The sequence below is a fragment of the Suncus etruscus genome, chromosome X, assembly GCF_024139225.1.
Source record: "Suncus etruscus isolate mSunEtr1 chromosome X, mSunEtr1.pri.cur, whole genome shotgun sequence".
Classification (NCBI taxonomy): domain Eukaryota; kingdom Metazoa; phylum Chordata; class Mammalia; order Eulipotyphla; family Soricidae; genus Suncus; species Suncus etruscus.
Window position 1 is genome coordinate 9,243,268 of NC_064868.1, and position 18,300 is coordinate 9,261,567.

The 18,300-nt window shown below is 42.4% G+C and overlaps 1 protein-coding gene across 2 annotated transcripts in view; it reads right to left on the reverse strand.

The window, feature by feature from the left end:
* The window catches only part of REPS2 (RALBP1 associated Eps domain containing 2), a 236,594-nt gene that overhangs the window by 77,547 nt on the left and 140,747 nt on the right, over positions 1-18,300 (reverse strand). For both annotated transcript variants that reach the window (XM_049766790.1, XM_049766789.1), the window contains exons 8-11: positions 16,199-16,341; positions 7,471-7,565; positions 3,775-3,844; positions 1,898-1,951 (exon numbers count right to left, since the gene is read on the reverse strand). In XM_049766790.1, coding sequence (XP_049622747.1) covers positions 1,898-1,951; positions 3,775-3,844; positions 7,471-7,565; positions 16,199-16,341 — 362 coding nt within the window. The remainder of the gene's footprint in view (positions 1-1,897; positions 1,952-3,774; positions 3,845-7,470; positions 7,566-16,198; positions 16,342-18,300) is intronic.

Here is an 18,300-nt window from a genome sequence, read left to right on the forward strand (position 1 = left end):
CTCAGAGAATGCTCGAAACCTGTTCTGAACCTCTGGGATGTGGGAAGAGCTAAGAGCCTCAAAGACTGTTGGAGAAGCATCAGATTAACTTTCCAAATTTTAACAGCTTTGACTCATCTCATAACATAGACTTGACAAAAACTGGGATGCATGCACGTTACCTCCAGAAATTGCAGCTGGAAAGAAAGAACCTAGCTCAGGCATTTGCCCAACTTGAATGGAGTGTTTTCCCCCTGTGATAAAGGAAGCAGAATTTTTTTTCAAAAGCTGGGGAATTCCAACCACTTTTGGAGTCATAGCCGACCTACAACTTTCATTTTACTCTTCTTAGCATTGCCTTCTGGAAGAAGTCACACACACACACACACACACACACACGCACGCACGCACGCACGCACACGCACACGCTGATCATCAGAATCACTGCCAGAGGGTTGCTGTTGAAAATAATCATGTCTCATCCATATTCATATTCTCTGCAAGTTCTTTTCCTTCCCTCTCCCCCTTCATTTAACCACCTTTTCCTTCTAACTCCCCTCTCTTTTAAACCCTGAATGAACCTGATGCTTGGGAAATATTGTATTACAGCAAAAGCCTTTGTGTTCAACTGATTCTTCTGTTCCAACTCTAAGCATGGAATGATAACAAGCTGACCAAATAAACATGATGTACTTATTAAATAAAAGGGGAAAAAGCATCTTAAGACTTTCATGTCCTCAGAACTAGAGATCCAAATAGCAATACCCAGCCTAGACAGTTTACAAACTTCGGCTCATTTTGAACCAAGAATGACTCCATTGAAAGAGCAGGGCCACTGATCCAGTCATGTCTATGCTTTATACATGCAATTCCAGGTCCCCCCAAAGTGGAAACTGTTATATATGGAAGCCTTTCTCTATAAAATCTCTATAAAATCCTTATCTCTGCCTATTGTCCTACCTACGACCTTCCAGGTGGGGGCACTGTTGTGAGCCTAATAAATAGTTTTTGAGCGAGGTGCTCAGGGTCTTTTGAGGCAGCTAACTAGCGGGCTCTGGGTTTTTGGAGCTACTGGTAGGCTGACAAAGGATTCTGCATCCGACCTTCTTGCCTTTTTACCCTCCTATCTGTGTGGATTATTTGCCTTGGATAAATATTACCAAGATCTCTTCCCCTTCCAAGGGGAATAGAGGAACGGGAATCAATTTCTCATTCTGGGAATTCTTTGAGGATGCATCGATAACCAGTCTAGGAGTAAATCTGACACAGCAGACACAACCCAACTTTTCTTTCTCTTCTTCCTTGGAATCCACTGCACATATATGCACATTTTCCTGCCTTCCTGAAAATTCAGTATAATGAAAAAACTTGGCATTTTTGGTTTGGGTTATGAAGAATTCCCACTGTGGAACTCCAGTTGCTCTCTCTCATCAGCATCTTGCTCTATACAGACATCACAATGCACTGTTAAAATATTCCAGACATCACAACTTTACACTTAGTAACAATGAGATCCTAAAGTCAAACTAAGCGATGCTTTTGGTGAAATCTATATTTTGGAAAAACAAAGACATTTCCTTATAATGAAACACAATACAAATATTGAGAAAGAAACATACATACAAGCACAGAAGTACTAATATTCTTTTCATTACAATTAGGATATTTAGAAATGTTTACATAATATTTAGGAAAGTTTACATAATAATACATAAAATGTATTTAGGCAGCCAGAGAAATAATAATAGAGCAGGCAGGGTGCTTACCTTACACGTAGCCAACGTGGGTTCAATCCCCCAGCACCCATTGTTTCCCCCAAGCCTCGCCAGGAGTGATCCCTGAGCACCACCAGCTGTAGCCCAAAAACCAAAACCAAATATGTGTGTATATATGTATGTGTGTGTGATTTTCCTCCTACCTGATTCCTTGGACATGTCTTTTGGTGAAGCCTCATCTGTAGTATTTTTCAACACTAGCAGTTGTTTTGTTTTTAAGGAACAAGAGAGAAAGGGACAGAAAAATAAATTTCAATTTCAGAGATACATTTCATTAAAACAAAGAATCCCTAGTCATAACTGATTTTCATTTTTTAAACACTGTTTGAAACTTCTGCTAGTTGCTATACATTTCCTAAAACAACAAAGACGCCTTTTTAAGTGTGGAAACACATTCTTCAGAAAACAAAGCAGTGTTCTCAACTCTCCAGAGATCACAACTCCATAGTACCTGGAAGTTCTCAGAAATCTCTTCCCAGCATTCCTTAGAGCCAGATGAGTAACACCAACAGCTCTAGGGATGAGACTTGGACTTCAAGGTCTTTAGATCTGCACTCGTAGTTAAAACCCACTAGAGTTGAGAGTGATCAGAGTTTGCAAGACTGAGGTCAATGTCCTGCCTGCCTTTCCTGAGCAAATATTTAAACAGAGTATGCAATTGCTGCTTCCTAATGGAAAACTTAATTTCCCTGCCTAAGCCCCATCAAGGCAAAAGTAATACTGGGACTCTAATATAAAACCTTTCATCAATGCAGTGGCTTTTAGTCCCTTCAGATAAGCATCTCTTTCATGAGCAGTGAACCAAAGGAATACTGGCCCAAGATTGAGGAACTAACTCTTGCTTCTTCAACCAGCTCTTTTTCCTACTAAGTAAATGGTTCACAATACCCGGCTCTCAGTGTATTTTTCTCTAACACATAGTAATGAAAAGTCCCAGTCTCCACACAGTTTCTATAAAAACTGAATAAAACCATCTATGAGGAAGAGGCTAGTTGGTTATAAGACTATGGGGGGGATTAGAGGATTGGGCCTTGATGAAAAAATATCTTCAAGATATTTTCAGGCCAAGTCAACTCTCAGTACATAGTCATGATATAATGGAACATGTGCTGTGAAATTTCTTACCCATCCCAACAAGACAGGCAAATTGTTGTTCTAATACACTACATCATATCCCAAAACTCAAATTCATAAACAATAAATAAACCCCAGGACAAAAACTCCCAAAGAAAATCTGCACATGGATTAAGCCTGCATCCAAACGTGTACTTATACTGACATACTGGAGCAACAATCTGCCAACACAAGGAGCTAAGCACTGAGGCTGGTGAGGTGGTGCTAGAGGTAAAGTGTCTGCCTTGCAAGCGCTAGTCAAGGAAGGACCGCGGTTCGATCCCCCAGCGTCCCATATGGTCCCCCCAAGCCAGGGGCAATTTCTTTTTTTTTTTTTTTTTTTTTTTTTTTTGGTTTTTGGGCCACACCCGGCGTTGCTCAGGGGTACTCCTGGCTGTCTGCTCAGAAATAGCTCCTGGCAGGCACGGGGGACCATATGGGACACCGGGATTCGAACCAACCACCTTTGGTCCTGGATCAGCTGCTTGCAAGGCAAACGCCGCTGTGCTATCTCTCCGGGCCGCCAGGGGCAATTTCTGAGCTCTTAGCCAGGAGTAACCCCTGAGCATCAAACGGGTGTGGCTAGAAAAACAAAACAAAACAAAACAAAACAAAAAAAAATAAAGGAGCTAAGCACTCAGTTGGCTCAGCATCCAGTCCTTCCTATGAGCATGGTCCAATAAGATTGGAGCATTAGATAGACATGCTCTTGAGAACTTCAACACTTTGAATGAATCAATCCAACATCCACATGTTTATGTTATATACATGTTCATATATATACATATACTCAAATGTTCATGTACTAAGAACTGTTCTCTTATGTTCTAGAACCCAGACAGTAAAAGAGAAGTAGATCAAGAAATATAGACTGTTCCTAAAGAAATTAAATGGATTCTTTTCCTACCTTGCTTGTCATCTGCAATCTTATCTTGGGTAGGAGCAGGAAAGTCAGCCATGTCGTTAGCAGATGTCTTCTTGGAAAAGAAAAATCAATTTATATGTGTTGGAAAAGAAAAATCAATTTATATGTGTTGTAAAAGAAATGGAGTTGCACACATATGACGCAAATATTTTAAAAGCTGCATCTCTTGCCAACATTTCTGCTTTCAGTAATCCTGACATGTAATATGATTTTTTACCTTTTTCCAATTACTAAAGAGGTATATAAAAGTTCATCTGTATTAAAAACAGTTACATACATAGAGAAAAAATGACCAATTCCCATTGCAGCATATGGGCAGGCAGATCATATATTAAACCTGAATGCAATGGGGAGTTTGGCCAGAGACTCATATAGCATTTGTCCTGTCAGGCAAGAATCTGTACTTCATGTAATCTTCCCCACACAGGCCCAATAGGGTGGCTAACTCTATTAGGCAGAGGCTATTCAATCCTGATTCAAATATCCTTCTGGAGGAATAATGCACTTAACTGATGCACACAACAAAATGTTCACTTAATTCAATTAGGATGAAAGTCTTCCTTTAGGGGCCGGGCGGTGGCGCTAGAGGTAAGGTGCCTGCCTTGCCTGCGCTAGCCTAGGACGGACCGCGGTTCGATCTCCCGGCGTCCCATATGGTCCCCCAAGCCAGGAGCGACTTCTGAGCGCATAACCAGGAGTAACCCCTGAGCATCACCGGGTGTGGCCCAAAAAAAGAAAAAAAAAAGAAAAGAAAGTCTTCCTTTAGTGTAAGAAGATGAATCTACAAATTAATAACTGGCTAGTTTAAAATGATTAAAAATCTACTTACTATAAATGTATTTCTTAGACATTCTTATTTAACATATAGTCCAAGATTTCTAACAACAAATGAATAATATTTCTGTGTATATATATATTTATTATATATAAATTCTAGGAAGGGAGCCAAAGCAGGTAGGACATGCAGCTGACTCGTTGGTATTCCATATGGATCCCTAAGCATGGCAGGAGTGATCCTTGAGCTCAAAGCCAGGAGTAAACTCTGATCATAGCCAAGTAAGGCCCCATGAAGCAAAAAGAAAAAATAGATTGTACCGATGGCTGTTCAGACACTGAAAAGTACTAAATTGTATACCTGAGATGAGTATGATATGCAAATTATCTTAGTCAAACTTCTGGGAAAAAGAGAGAAATCCAGTCACCTAAATCATAAGAGACACTATTGAAGAGAATATACTTGCAATTATAATCTTTAATTCTCAATGAAAATAAGTCCATGATCTAAGTCCATGATCACACAAAAACTTGTACATAAAATTCTACTGTCTTTAGGGAAAAATGTACTGCTCATGACCTGAATTATCTCCAAACTCATTCATAACACAAGCACCTACGTGCCATCATTCCTTGTGAAGCTGCTCCCTAAATCTGTTCCAACTCTGGGCATTCATGGAAGACCAAAAGGTTGGAAGAATGGATGACCAAAACAAGACAAAAACACTAGATATTAAAATCTAACCTATGTTTCTTGAATTGGTAAACCATCAACTAGCCCTCCAGCTTTGACCTGAGTTCTATTCCTGTCCAAAAAAGGATCAGTCTGGTTGGGGAAACGCTTATTTATTGTTATTTTGCTTTCAAGAAGGCCAATTAAAGTAGACAAAGTAATTAAAACTAACTGCACATAATATCTATAAAGGCTAATGCCATCCAGGGCATCAGTCAGTGTGAATGACCATGCATACATGTACACACTTGCTTCCAAAATTCATTGCTAAATGCGTACTTTCTCCCTTACTTTCTGACAGATGATAAATGAAATCATATAAAAAAGCAACATAAATCAGAAATTTTTAAAAGTCTACCTATCATTTGCTGCATTTGGAAGTCTGGTCTGATACCATAGTAAGTTAGAACAAAGCATCTGCTTTATCTAGAGTCAGAACTTGACATGCTTTAGTAAATTACCTGTCAACTTCGTGATTTTCTAGCAGGGAACCCATAACATAAGAAAGCAAATCAGCAGATTTTACTGGGATTGTGAAGTGACTTCTTATTAAACTTCTTTTATCCAGAAAATGCACTCAAAATGTTTTTTACACCCCAAAACTCTTTGAATGCATATCTGCAATCCTTTGGCAATTGCTTTTCTTTATATCTCTATCCCATGACTAGAAATCTCTTGAGTAAAATGACATGGAAGCTATGAGTCAAAGATAATGGAAGCAGAGAGGTCACAAGACATGATGCCAGAAGCTGGCTGAATTTGCTCATAAAGGAGCAGGCACCTACAATGCATACCCCAGTTAAGCAAAATTAGAGACATGTATCTGGGCCTGCCTTTGACTTTTATCATTTCTCATAGTAACAAGGATCAGAGAACTCTAGCAAAGTATCTACCAACCTCCACTTATTAAACATTTCCAGACTTGTTTTAGGATACAGTGGCAGGTATTTCACAGAGATTCAGTAAAGAAAATGTCAGGTATCTAAGATGTCACTGTAGCAATCAAAATGGTGATCATGGCAATCATAGTGCGACTATCAATAATAATCTATTTATTGGTGCATAATATAGGACCACAAGCCACCTTTCATCAAAGGCTCGATTCTGTAGGAACTTTCTGTATTTTCTTTAGGAAATTATCCAGTGAGTCTTCATGTGGGCCAAAAATTAAAAAGGTGGGCCCGGAGAGATAGCATAGCGGTGTTTGCTTTGCAAGCAGCCGATCCAGGACCTAAGGTGGTTGGTTCAAATCCCAGTGTCCCATATGGTCCCCTGTGCCTGCCAGGAGCTATTTCTGAGCAGACAGCCAGGAGTAACCCCTGAGCACCGCTGGGTGTGGCCCAAAAACAAAAAAAAAAAATTTAAAAAGGTGGGGCTGGAGAGATAGTATAGTGATAGGGTTTTTGCCTTGCAAGTGGCCGACCCAGGACCAATGGTGATTCGAATCCCGGCATCCCATATGGTCCCCTCTCCCCCATGCCCACCAGGAGCGATTTCTGTGCAGAGAGCCAGGAGTAACCCATGAGCGCCTCCGGGTATGGCGCCCCCCCCCAAATTAAAAATTGAGCCAGAGAGAAAGCACAGGGGGTGGGGCATTTTTCTTGCATACAGCTGACCCGGGACCACCGGGTTTGATCCCCGGAACACCATATGGTTCCCTGAGCCTGCCAGGAGCGATTTCTGAGCACAGTACCAGGAGTAACCCCAGAGTGCCACCAGGTGTGGCCCAAGAAGCAAAAAAAAAATTTAAAGGTTTGAATGAGTTGAGGCTTTGAATGTGAGTTGAGGCCCTCATATAGGATTCTAGGCCTTTGCCTCAAAATCATTCATCACATTTTAATTGAAACTCATTGCAATGCTCACTTCAGAATTAAATCTTGGCTACAAAAGTTGGCTAGCATTTTTATCGCTCTGGCTATACCAAAGTTTCACATCTAGATGGCCAAGAGACTTCCTGGCTTATTTCCCCATATCTTGTTTTAGGGGATAAAGGGGAGGGAAAGCTAGTTAATAGATATATCCAGTACTAGTGTTAAAAGGCGGAACTTCAAAGTAAGTACAAAGAATGAAGAAAAAATATTGTATTAACATGGATTTTCCAGCTTGTTTTTTAAAAAATAAACTAACAGATTCAATTTCACACACATTTTTAATATAAGAACATTCTTTACCTCCATTCGATTCAAGTCACGGGGTTGTTGGTTTGCTGGCTTGGACTCAGAATAGGAATCAAATAAGCCGCACTCCCACTTGGGATTTGGAAAGGCTAAAAAGAAAAAATAGAAAACATAAGAATATCTAACATAGCCACAGTGGTTATTGATTTCTACCAACTTTTCTTTACCTAATCCACCAGCTCCTATGTTTAAGTTACAACATCAACTATGTCAAAGCAATATTTCAAGCTCCTTGGACACAAAATCTGGTACTTCTCTTGTCCCCATTTCACACCTGATGAAACTGAGTAGGTGGTAAATTAAGCAATTTCCTCGTAGCTGGGTAGAGCTCTGAAATGGAAAAGCAGTGACTTGAACTGCTGGCTTAAAAGAAAGACCAGGCTTTTAGCATTTCCTGCTGTAACATAGTTGTGTTCCACACGAGCTGTTGCTATCAAAGTTAAATTTTAACTCTTCTCAATCCAAGACCCACAGCTGCCCCCATACCTGCTCATTGGCCAGCACCATAGACTCAATTAACTCTCAAACAAGAGGCAAGCCAAGTTGTTAAAAACTCATGGATATACTACCAGTATCACAGCTGATAACTCTCAGGAAACTGAGAAAAAGAGGGGTGTGGGTAGTGCAAGTCCCCACAACTACAGCCACGCTAATGGCCCAACTTCACAGCTTTTCCACTAATCTCTACAGGCACCTGAACACCAACAAACTTCAGGCATGCCATTTTGGGGGCATATATTTCTCGGGTCGTTTTGGAGTCAGGGTGGACCGCTTCTCCCCACACCTCCATACTTCCGGAAGCCCTGACACAGAGTCATCACCATATCAGCTCATCAGCCCAGTTCCACAGATCTTCATGGTCCTGTAGCATCTGGTCACATGTGCAGCCATGCTACACCTCCATATTTTTCTTTTATATATAATATCTTTATTTAAGCACCATGGTTACAGATATGTTTATAGTTGGGTTCCAGTCATAAAAAGTACATATCCTTTCACCAGTGCAACCTTCCTGCCACCTCCCTCCCTCCAGATCTTTCAATACTGACATATAGTAGGAATGCACAAAATTAGATGTGAAATTATCACAGAAGCTATGCAAGCCAACAAACAAAACCATCCACGGAATGCTGAACTAGCAATAAATAGATTAGTAAACTTTCGGATAATGATTTAATGGCCCTATTGTGAGATATGACAATTTTCACCAATTTTCTTTTAAGAAAGCTTTTGTTTCCCAACAATTTCATTACAGTTCAGTTGTAACAAGCAATATTAAGTAAACTGTTTATATCTGCCAAGGTTTGGGGGAGGGATGGGGAAGGATATGAAATGAAGGACAATGGTTGGAGGGACTGTTCCCTCACTGGTGGGGAGACTGGTGCTGGAACACTGAATGCCAGAAATAAATGTATTATGAGCAACTTTGTGCATTGCAGTGCTTAAACAAAGAAATTTAAATAAATATTTTTAAAAGAAGAAATGTTAACACTTCTAGCACCATTGTTAAATGGTAGTAACTGTGGTGATAGTTTTAAAGTTATCAACATTCACTCAGGAGCTTCTGCCTTTTAGTTACTATTTGTGGGAAGAGACAAGATTTTATAACCATGTGTGACCAAGATTTATTTCAAGGGATGCTTATTTCTTTGGGTGAACAGGAATAATAAAAAAATCTTGCTGATTTATCACATGCAAATATCGCAGGGACTCAGGCAATGGGTTTCTTCCAACACATAACAATGGCAGAGGCATTCACTGGACAGTTGCGTAGGATCAGCATAAAAAAGACTATGCCAGTTGCTAAGATAACACTTCACAATCATTCTAGTTTTTAGAAACAGATTCAGCATCATCACTGAGCACTGAGTAATTAAGAAATGCCTCAACAACTTGAAAAACTACCTATATCCTATAAAGGAACAGCAGTATGGAGAATTCAATAAACAGGAGCCATAAATCAAATGTATCAAGACCAGCCATTAAAGGTATTAATGCAATGCTTCTATTTAAAAAAAAGTTTTCATCAAAGGTTCAAATTGAACTACTTAGCAGAGACCAGGAATATGTATGGTTCAGTACAATGCTCATATGTGGGTAGGTCTTCAGTCCCAAGCCCAAGCTTGGGAAATGTTTTTAAATACAAGTGGAAGGCTGAAGTAACAGTAGTACAGGAGGTCGGATGTTGGGCTTATATGTGGCCAACTGGGGTTCAATACCTGGCACCTCATATGGTACCCAAGTCCCACCAGGAGAGATCCCTGGGCTCAGAGCCATAAGTAAACATCGAGTACTGATGGTGTGGCCCCAAATACAAAATAGGAAAGAAAATAAAGAAAACACAAATGGGGCCCGGAGAGATACCACAGCGGCATTTGCCTTGCAAGCAGCCGATCCAGGACCTAAGGTGGTTGGTTTGAATCCCGGTGTCCCATATGGTCCCCCGTGCCTGCCAGGAGCTATTTCTGAGCAGACAGCCAGGAGTAAGCCCTGAGCATTGCCGGGTGTGGCCCAAAAACCAAAAAAAGAAAAAAGAAAACACAAATGTTTTGGGCATAATTTTCTATCCATCCCCAGTCTCTCAGCCTCTCTGGCACTTAGCAGGGTTGGAAATGCCAGCACTTCTCCACAATAGAGCACTAACACTAGCCACCAAGTAACATCTAGCACTTGCCACTGGGTGCAGGCACCTCAAACTGTGAGTCTGGTCTGAATTTCACTGATGACCACTGAGGGGACAGGGGCACTGGCCCTTCTGCAAGTATCTCAGGAGAGCTCACTGCTTCCTTGGTGCAAAAGCACAGAAAACTTACCTTCCCAAGGACTGTTCCTCAACCCAGTCACCAGAGCAGTTTGAACCAATGAACCCAGTTCCCCAGTGATTTGAGTAAGATTCTGCAACATACACTATCACAGTAGCTTTATGGGTAACTGCATGCTAATGGTCTGCCCAGTACACCTCATCTCTCCACCTCTCTGTCACCACCCCAGGGCTGGCCTCCCTGTGGCCAATGGCATAAGTACTATCATTAATAACCTTTCCATTTCTGTCACTGTCCCTCAAAACATTCTCTCTGCTCAGCAAGCAGCACAAGTATTTCAGAGAATAAATATGATTATGTCACATCCCAGCTGATCACAGACCAATGTCACTGCCCACTGTCTAACTCCCACCATCCTCTCCAGCCTTGCCCCCAGCCCCACTGACCCTGGGGAATCTGTACTCCAGGGTAAATTTCCCAAGCCTTATTCCCCCCTGAAAACCCCACCTCCTTGCAGCACCCCTACTCCTGACTCCACCTCCTGACACTTTCCTCACCTCCACTGCCCAGAGCTCCATCCTCAGATCTAATTTTCGGGGAATCCGGGAATCCTCCAGAAGGTTATCCCCCAGGTTATGCCCCTTCTTGCCACAGCTGAACTCCCCCACCACCAAGCTCAGTATTGGCTACAATTATACAGGAGCAATTTCACCTGCTGCCATCCCTTAATTCCTGGTTGCTGAATATGGGGCTCAATACCCAGAGTGGGTTGGGTAGCTGAATGGGGTGGGAGGGTGTTGCAAAAGTTGTCAAATGAACTTAGGATGTATTCTCTGTGTTTGCTGTGCATGTCATTTGGGGAAGTTTTATTTAATTTTTAATTAATAAATTCTTGGGCTTGAGTGATCGCACAGTGGGTAGGGTATTTGCCTTGCACACAGCTGATCTAGGTTTGATCTCTGCATTGCCATATGATTCCCCCTACCCTGTCAGAAGTGATTCCTGAGTGTACAGTCAGAAGTAAGCCCTGAGAGCTGCTGGATATAGTCCAAAAATTAATAGGACTAAAAATAAAAGATAAATTATTTAACTGAATCACCATGAGATACACAGTTGTTCCTGATTAAGTTTCAGTCATATAACGTCCCAACACCCATCTCTTCACCAGTGCACATTTCCTACCACTAATGTCCCCAGTTTCCCTCCCACCTGCATCAGTGGGAGGGTCCACATTTTATATATCTGCGCTCCATGTGGAAAACGTTAAAGCAGTGCCATTTCAACTGTCACCGAGTTCTGAAACAGTGGGTGCTATATTTTATACCACACTGTGACTACAGAGAAGCACCACCGTGCCTACTGCAGAGGAAGTGTTCCTTACAGTCTGGAGTAATATTACAGCACTGCATGTATCTGGCTCAGGTTCAATTCTCAGCATCCCATTTGCTTCCCTAAGTACAACTAGGAGTCACTCCTGAGCACAGAGCAAGGAGTAAACCCTGAGCATTTCCATGTACGGCCCCAAAACTATTACGTTTGTTTATTGAAAACAAGTTTGTGTAGTTTTGAACACATAATGGCATGAACCAAAGGCGCACTCTTCTCTGATCCAGCCAAAAACTGCATTTCATTTTCTTAAGAGATTAAACATAGATCACGTAAGAAAATGCTAAAACAAGATTAAAAGCTAAGCATTTTTTAAAAGCCAAATGGGGGTCCACGTGAATGGGTCCCACCCCATTCCCAATTAATAGGACCACTTTGTTTTGCTGTGGTTTATTTGTTTTGTTTCGCAAGGCATCTAAAAGGGGCAGAGAATACCTAGGCAAGACTGGCCAGTTGCTTGAACCATATACAAAAATAAACATGGATGATAAAGCATTGAAGAGTTAACTGCTAGCCCTGCAGGGCTTGCCTAAAATAGACTGCCACTGAGTTTGATGAGGTATTCTGAGGTCTCTCAGGTTTTTGCTTGGAACTCTATAATTATTATTTAAGCATAATCCCACCAGCTCCGAAAGTGATGTGCCATTTTAGTTTAATTGAAGGGTATGTGATGGATCCTCCAGTTGTTTCTGAAGAAATGCACTCTGATAGTCTCTAGAAAAGACCAGGCAGAAGCATGGGGCTTTACTCCCAGGGAAGGAGATGTCACTTGACTATGTATGTTCCCTTAAGTCAGTCCCCTGTCTGCATGTCATGCCCTTCACTTGAGACATCCAGGCTTGAAAAATTTTCATTGATGACTTTTAAAACAAATATGAAACACCTGGGTGCCTAGCAAATGAGCCCTGATGCCTTGCATAGGTTTCTTGGCCCCACAAGGTACCAATGATGAGCATTAATCAAGACCCCAGCATTTGAAAGGTAAGTGGAATAGGAGAAAATGGCTGCAAGTCTCAGGCCCACAAGACAAAAGGGTGAATGAAGGCAGTAACTGAAATGAAGTAACCCCAGAGGGGTCCTTTGAACTGGTCAGTCTCCCTAAGAGACTAAGCTCCATGTGGCCCCACTTTCAGAAAAGGGGGTTCTTCAATGGCCCTGACTTGGTTATCCAGTGCAGCGTCTCCAACATGGCTCCAGGAATGTTCACTTCTTTGCCTCATTTCAAGATAAATCAAGTCAGAGAAAGCAAGAAGCAGGAGAGAGGAGAGGAGAGAAATAGACCCAGAGGAACAGTGTTGCATCATGATGTCTAACTAATTAAATTCTGGGGGCCCCAAAAGGCAGGCAAGCAGGCTAGTGTCAGAATTTTCTATAAGCAGGAAGAAGCTGCCTCAGCAAATGCTAAGTCCTAACATGAGTAGCAGTTTCCTCTGAGCCTCCCCTTCACAGAACTGATGGAGGCAGAAAACCCTGCAATAATATCTCCCTCTCCTCCAAATAAGTTCACCGGTCATTGGTAGCAGCCACATGCTTGGTTTCTTCCTCTGTTTGAGTCCCAGGACCTCGTTCTTTAACAAAGAAAATGACACTTTTTGTTTTGTTTGTTTGGGGGCCAAACCTGGCTGTGCTCAGGGAGCACTCCTGGTGGAGATCAAAGGACCATATGGTGTTGGGAATCGAACCTGGGTTAGTCACATGAAGGCAGGCAACCGCCTTACCAGCTTTTCTTCCTCTATCTCTCTTTGTCTCTGTTTGTCTGCCTGGGCCTCTCTTTCCCCCTCTCTTCCTCCCTCCAAAAAAACACAGTTTCCTGGGGTCCCTGCCCACCTCCCCATCTCTCTGTTTGATGGTATTTTTTATTGTTGTTGTGATGAGCAGGGATCACACGCCATGCTTGGTTGTGGAATTGGCCCATTTGGGGAGTGCTTGTGGCCAGTTTCTAGCTGCAGTGCCTGCACGCACACACGCAGCAGCGGGGAGACCCCCACCCCTGATCTGGGAGCTCTCCTACACCTTCAGCTATTGCTCCATGCCAGGGTTCACTGCTCACACAGACTAGCAGAGAGAGCGAACAACTAAATATGACAACAGGGCTGCCGAGCTTGGGCAGGTAGCAGTGTACTTACCACATGAGGCCTCCTGGCTGAAACATCACCCCAAATGCCAGGCTTTAAGTTAAGGGTCAGACACAAGACACGCAAACACTAACATAGATAACAAATCCTTGGGCTACTATGAATCTTGGGCACTGTGAGAAAAGGCCTAGATTAAGATGCACTTTTCCATGGCTAACCATAAAACTGAAACTCTCTTAATGACTAATCACATTTTTTTAAATGCTGGGCCCTCCTGCCAATAATCGGTGTGACTAAGCTGCCTTCTTTTCCAGATGTTTACTAAAAAGTGAGAAGGACTGTTTGAAGCAGCATCTGTTTCTGGACCCTTCCACTGGGAGCTCTGCTTTCCCAAGTGAAGAAAATCAGATCAGCGCCCACTGCCTTTGAGGAAGGGCAAGAGACACCTGACCTTCTGCTTGCTGCCCCACCATCTCAGGTGAGGACTGCCTCATACTGACAGCCTAATCTGGGCCAAGAGGCAGATCCTTTGCCTTCCAGCAAAAATGTCCCAGCAGCACCCCAACCCGACCCACACCTTCTAAATGGGCCCACACCACAGTGCCTGAAGCAGCTGTGTGACAGATTAACTCAACCAATTACATGCTGCTCAGTTATCCTTCCTGTCCTTTGGTGAAGACAGGCAGAGAAGGAGGATAGCAACCCCAGCCTAATCCCTCAGCATCTTCCAGAGGGGTCTAACTAACTGCAAACACTCACCCCCAGCATAGCAAGAACATTAGAAAGCCAAAGGGAGAAACACACAGAAGACCCCCAGCTAACATCATGTACGAAGGTAAAATCCAAATGGATTAAAGACCTCGATATCAGACCCCAAACCATAAAATATATAGAACAACACGTAGGCAAAACACTCCAGGACACTGAGACTACAGGCATCTTCAAGGAGGAAACTGCACTCTCCAAGCAAGTGAAAGCAGGGATTAACAAATGGGAATATATTAAGCTGAGAAGCTTCTGCACCTCAAAGGAAATAGTGCCCAGGATACAAGAGCCACCCACTGAGTGGGAGAAACTATTCACCCATTACCCATCAGGTAAGGGGCTAATCTCCAAAATATACAAGGCACTGACAGAACTTTACAAGGATAAAATCTAATCCCATCAAAAAATGGGGAGATGAAAAAATGCTCCACATCCCTAATCATCAGGGAGATGCAAATCAAAACAACTATGAGGTACCACCTCACACCCCAGAGATTGGCACACATCACAAAGAATGAGAACAAGCAGTGTTGGCGAGGATGTGGAGAGAAAGGAACTCTTATCCACTGCTGGTGGGAATGCTGCCTAGTTCAATCTTTATGGAAAGTGATATGGAGATTCCTCCAAAAACTGGAAATCGAGCTCCCATATGATCCAGCTATACCACTCCTAGAAATATACCCTAGGAACACAAAAATACAATACAAAAATCCCTTCCTTACACCTATATTCATCGCAGCACTATTTACCATAGCAAGACTCTGGAAACAACCAAGATGCCCTTCAACAGACGAATGGCTAAAGAAACTGTGGCACATATACACAATGGAATATTATGCAGCCGTCAGGAAAGATGAAGTCATGAAAATTTCCTATACATGGATGCACACGGAATCTATTATGCTGAGTGAAATAAGTCATAAAAAGAGAAAGACGCAGAATGGTCTCACTCATCTATGGGTTTTAAGAAAAATGAAAGACATTCTTGCAATAATAATTTTCAGACACAAAAGAGAAAAGAGCTGGAAGTTCCAGCTCACCTCAGGAAGCTCACCACAAAGAGTGATGAATTTAGTTAGAGAAATAACTACATTTTGAACTGTCCTAATAATGAGAATATATGAGGGAAATGGAAAGCCTGTCTAGAGTACAGGCAGGGGTTGGGTGGGGAGGAGGGAGATTTGGGACATTGGTGATGGGAATGTTGCAATGGTGATGGGTGGTGTTCTTTATATGACTGAAACCCAAACACAATCATGTATGTAATCAAGGTGTTTAAATAAAATAAAATATATTAAAAAATAAAATAAATAAAATAAAACTATAGCTCTTCACCTGTTAGTGCGTGTGACTTCTTAACTTCCTAATTAGGTATTATTTCTACTCCATTCCAATTCCAAAGTCACTTGGGGACACTGAGACACTTGGGTCTGGAAGATCTTTATCTTCCTTTACTATCAACTGGGAAATTCCATACTGGCCCATTCCCTAAGTCTCCATGAAAGGATAATGACTGGTCCAGACCCAAGCAGGCAGGGTAAGAACATGAGAGATGGATGATTCCAGCTTCCCCAAATTGCCCATGGTCCTCACTTTATAGGCCTCAAAATTCTAATGGCAGCCAAAGGCTATAAATAATGCAGGACCCCCCTTCCATACTCCAAGGGTACAGCCCCCATCTTATGAAGCACCATGTGGAAGACATGGGTGGGGAAAGGCCCATATGAGTCTTACCTGCTTGCAAGAACTGAGGCTGCAGAGTCGGGGGCAGGCTCTCTGGGAGCGAGTAACCGTTCTTCCGGGCCACGATGAGATGAAACGCAGCACAGAACTCGGGCAGGGTCAGAGCTCCGTCACAGTCTGCATCACTCAGTTCCCTAAAAAGGGTGTGAGGACAGAGAGGATAAGTGAGGGGCTCAGCCCCGACTGCACCAACACACCTCTTGGGGTCCCTACGGATGGATCCGGACATCTCAGAGGGCTGCTCGGAGGAAGACAACAGCTGACTGGCACCACTGCCACTTACCTGCCCCTCAGTCTGACTCTGGCTGGGAAAGAGTTCAGAGAAGGGCGAAAGCCAAGTCACCAGGCTGTCACCACTCAGAAATGAAGAGTTTTTTCCAGTCTTACAAGGAAACTTAGAACTTTTCCCATCAACTGAGTATATAAAACATTTGCTGAAAAGAATACAAGTGTGCCTGAGAAATAAAGACTGAATTCTGTTTTCTGATAAAACTCAGCCAAGAGGGACAGCTAGTTCCAGATAAGGCCCAGAGAAGAGGCAGAGAGATGCGAGGTTTATCTTTCTCTGCATTGTTTCCCACTGAAAAGCACAGACCTATTTACTCAACACAAAACAACCCATTTGCCAAAGAAACGAGGCCCCCAAAAGCTCAACATGTCTCTTGTGCAGGGTAGAAACAGGTCTAGTTGTGGTAAGAGGTGCAGGGCATGAAATCATGCTTAGAAGGTATAGCCTTTTTTGCAAGCAAATCTCTCTCCATTCAGCTGCCTTAACTTTCTCTTGGCCTCTTGCTTCTGCTCCTCATCAAATGCTGAGAAACCAGCAACTGGGGAGTGCCCCAACCTCAAAGAGCAACCACTGCACCACCCTGCTCGCTCCCACCTGAAGACCAGAAGCCTCACACCAGCATCAAGCCTTAGATATGGTGGCACCTAAATAATGGGAGAAACTATTCACCTACTACCCATCAGATAAGGGGCTAATATCTAAGATATACAAGGTGCTGACAAAACTTAACAAGAAAGAAACATCTAATCCCATAAAAATGGGGAGAAAAAATGAATAGACACTTCCTAAAAGAAGAAATACAAATGGCCAAAAGACACATGAAAAAATGTTTCACATCACTAATCATCAGGGAGATGCAAATCAAAACAACAATAAAGTACCGGACCGAAAAGATAGCATGGAGGTAAGGCGTTTGCCTTTCATGCAGGAGGTCATCGGTTTGAATCCTGGTGTCCCATATGGTCCCCTGTGCCTGCCAGGAGCAATTTCTGAGCCTGGAGCCAGGAATAACCCCTGAGCACTGCCGGGTGTGACCCAAAAACCAAAAAATAAATAAATAAATAAATAAATAAATAAATAAATAAATAAATAAATAAAGTACCAGAGACTGGCACACATTACAGAGAACAAAAACAATCAGTGGTGTGGGGATGTGAGGAGAAAGAAACTCTCATTCTCTGTTTTTGGGAATACCATATAGTCCAGCCTTTATGGAAAACAATATGGAGAGTCCTCAAAAAATTGAAAATTGAGATCCAGAATGATCCAGCTATACCACTCCTAGGGATATACCCTAAGAACACAAAAACACAATACAAATATGCTTTCTGGGGCCAAAGAGATAGCATGGAGGCAGAGCATTTGCCTTGCATGCAGAAGGACAGTAGTTCAAATCTCAGCATCTCATATGATCCCCTAAGCCTGCCAGGACTGATTTCTGAGTGTAGAGCCAGGAGTGCTGCCAGATGTGACCCCCCCCAAAAAAAAACAAATATGCTTTCTGTACACCTATATTCATTGCAGCACTATTCACAATAGCCAAAATCTGGAAACAACCCAGATGCCCTTCAACAGATGAATGGCTAAAGTAACTGTGGTACATATGCACAATGGAATACTATGCAGCCGTCAAGAGAGATGAAATTTCTCTATACATGATGGACATGAAAACTAATATGCTGAGTGAAATAAGACGGCAGGATAGAGATAGACACAGAATAGTCTCAATCACCTATGAGTTTGAAGAAAAACAAAAAAACATTATTGTAATAATGCCCAGAGACAATAGAGATGAGGGCTGGAA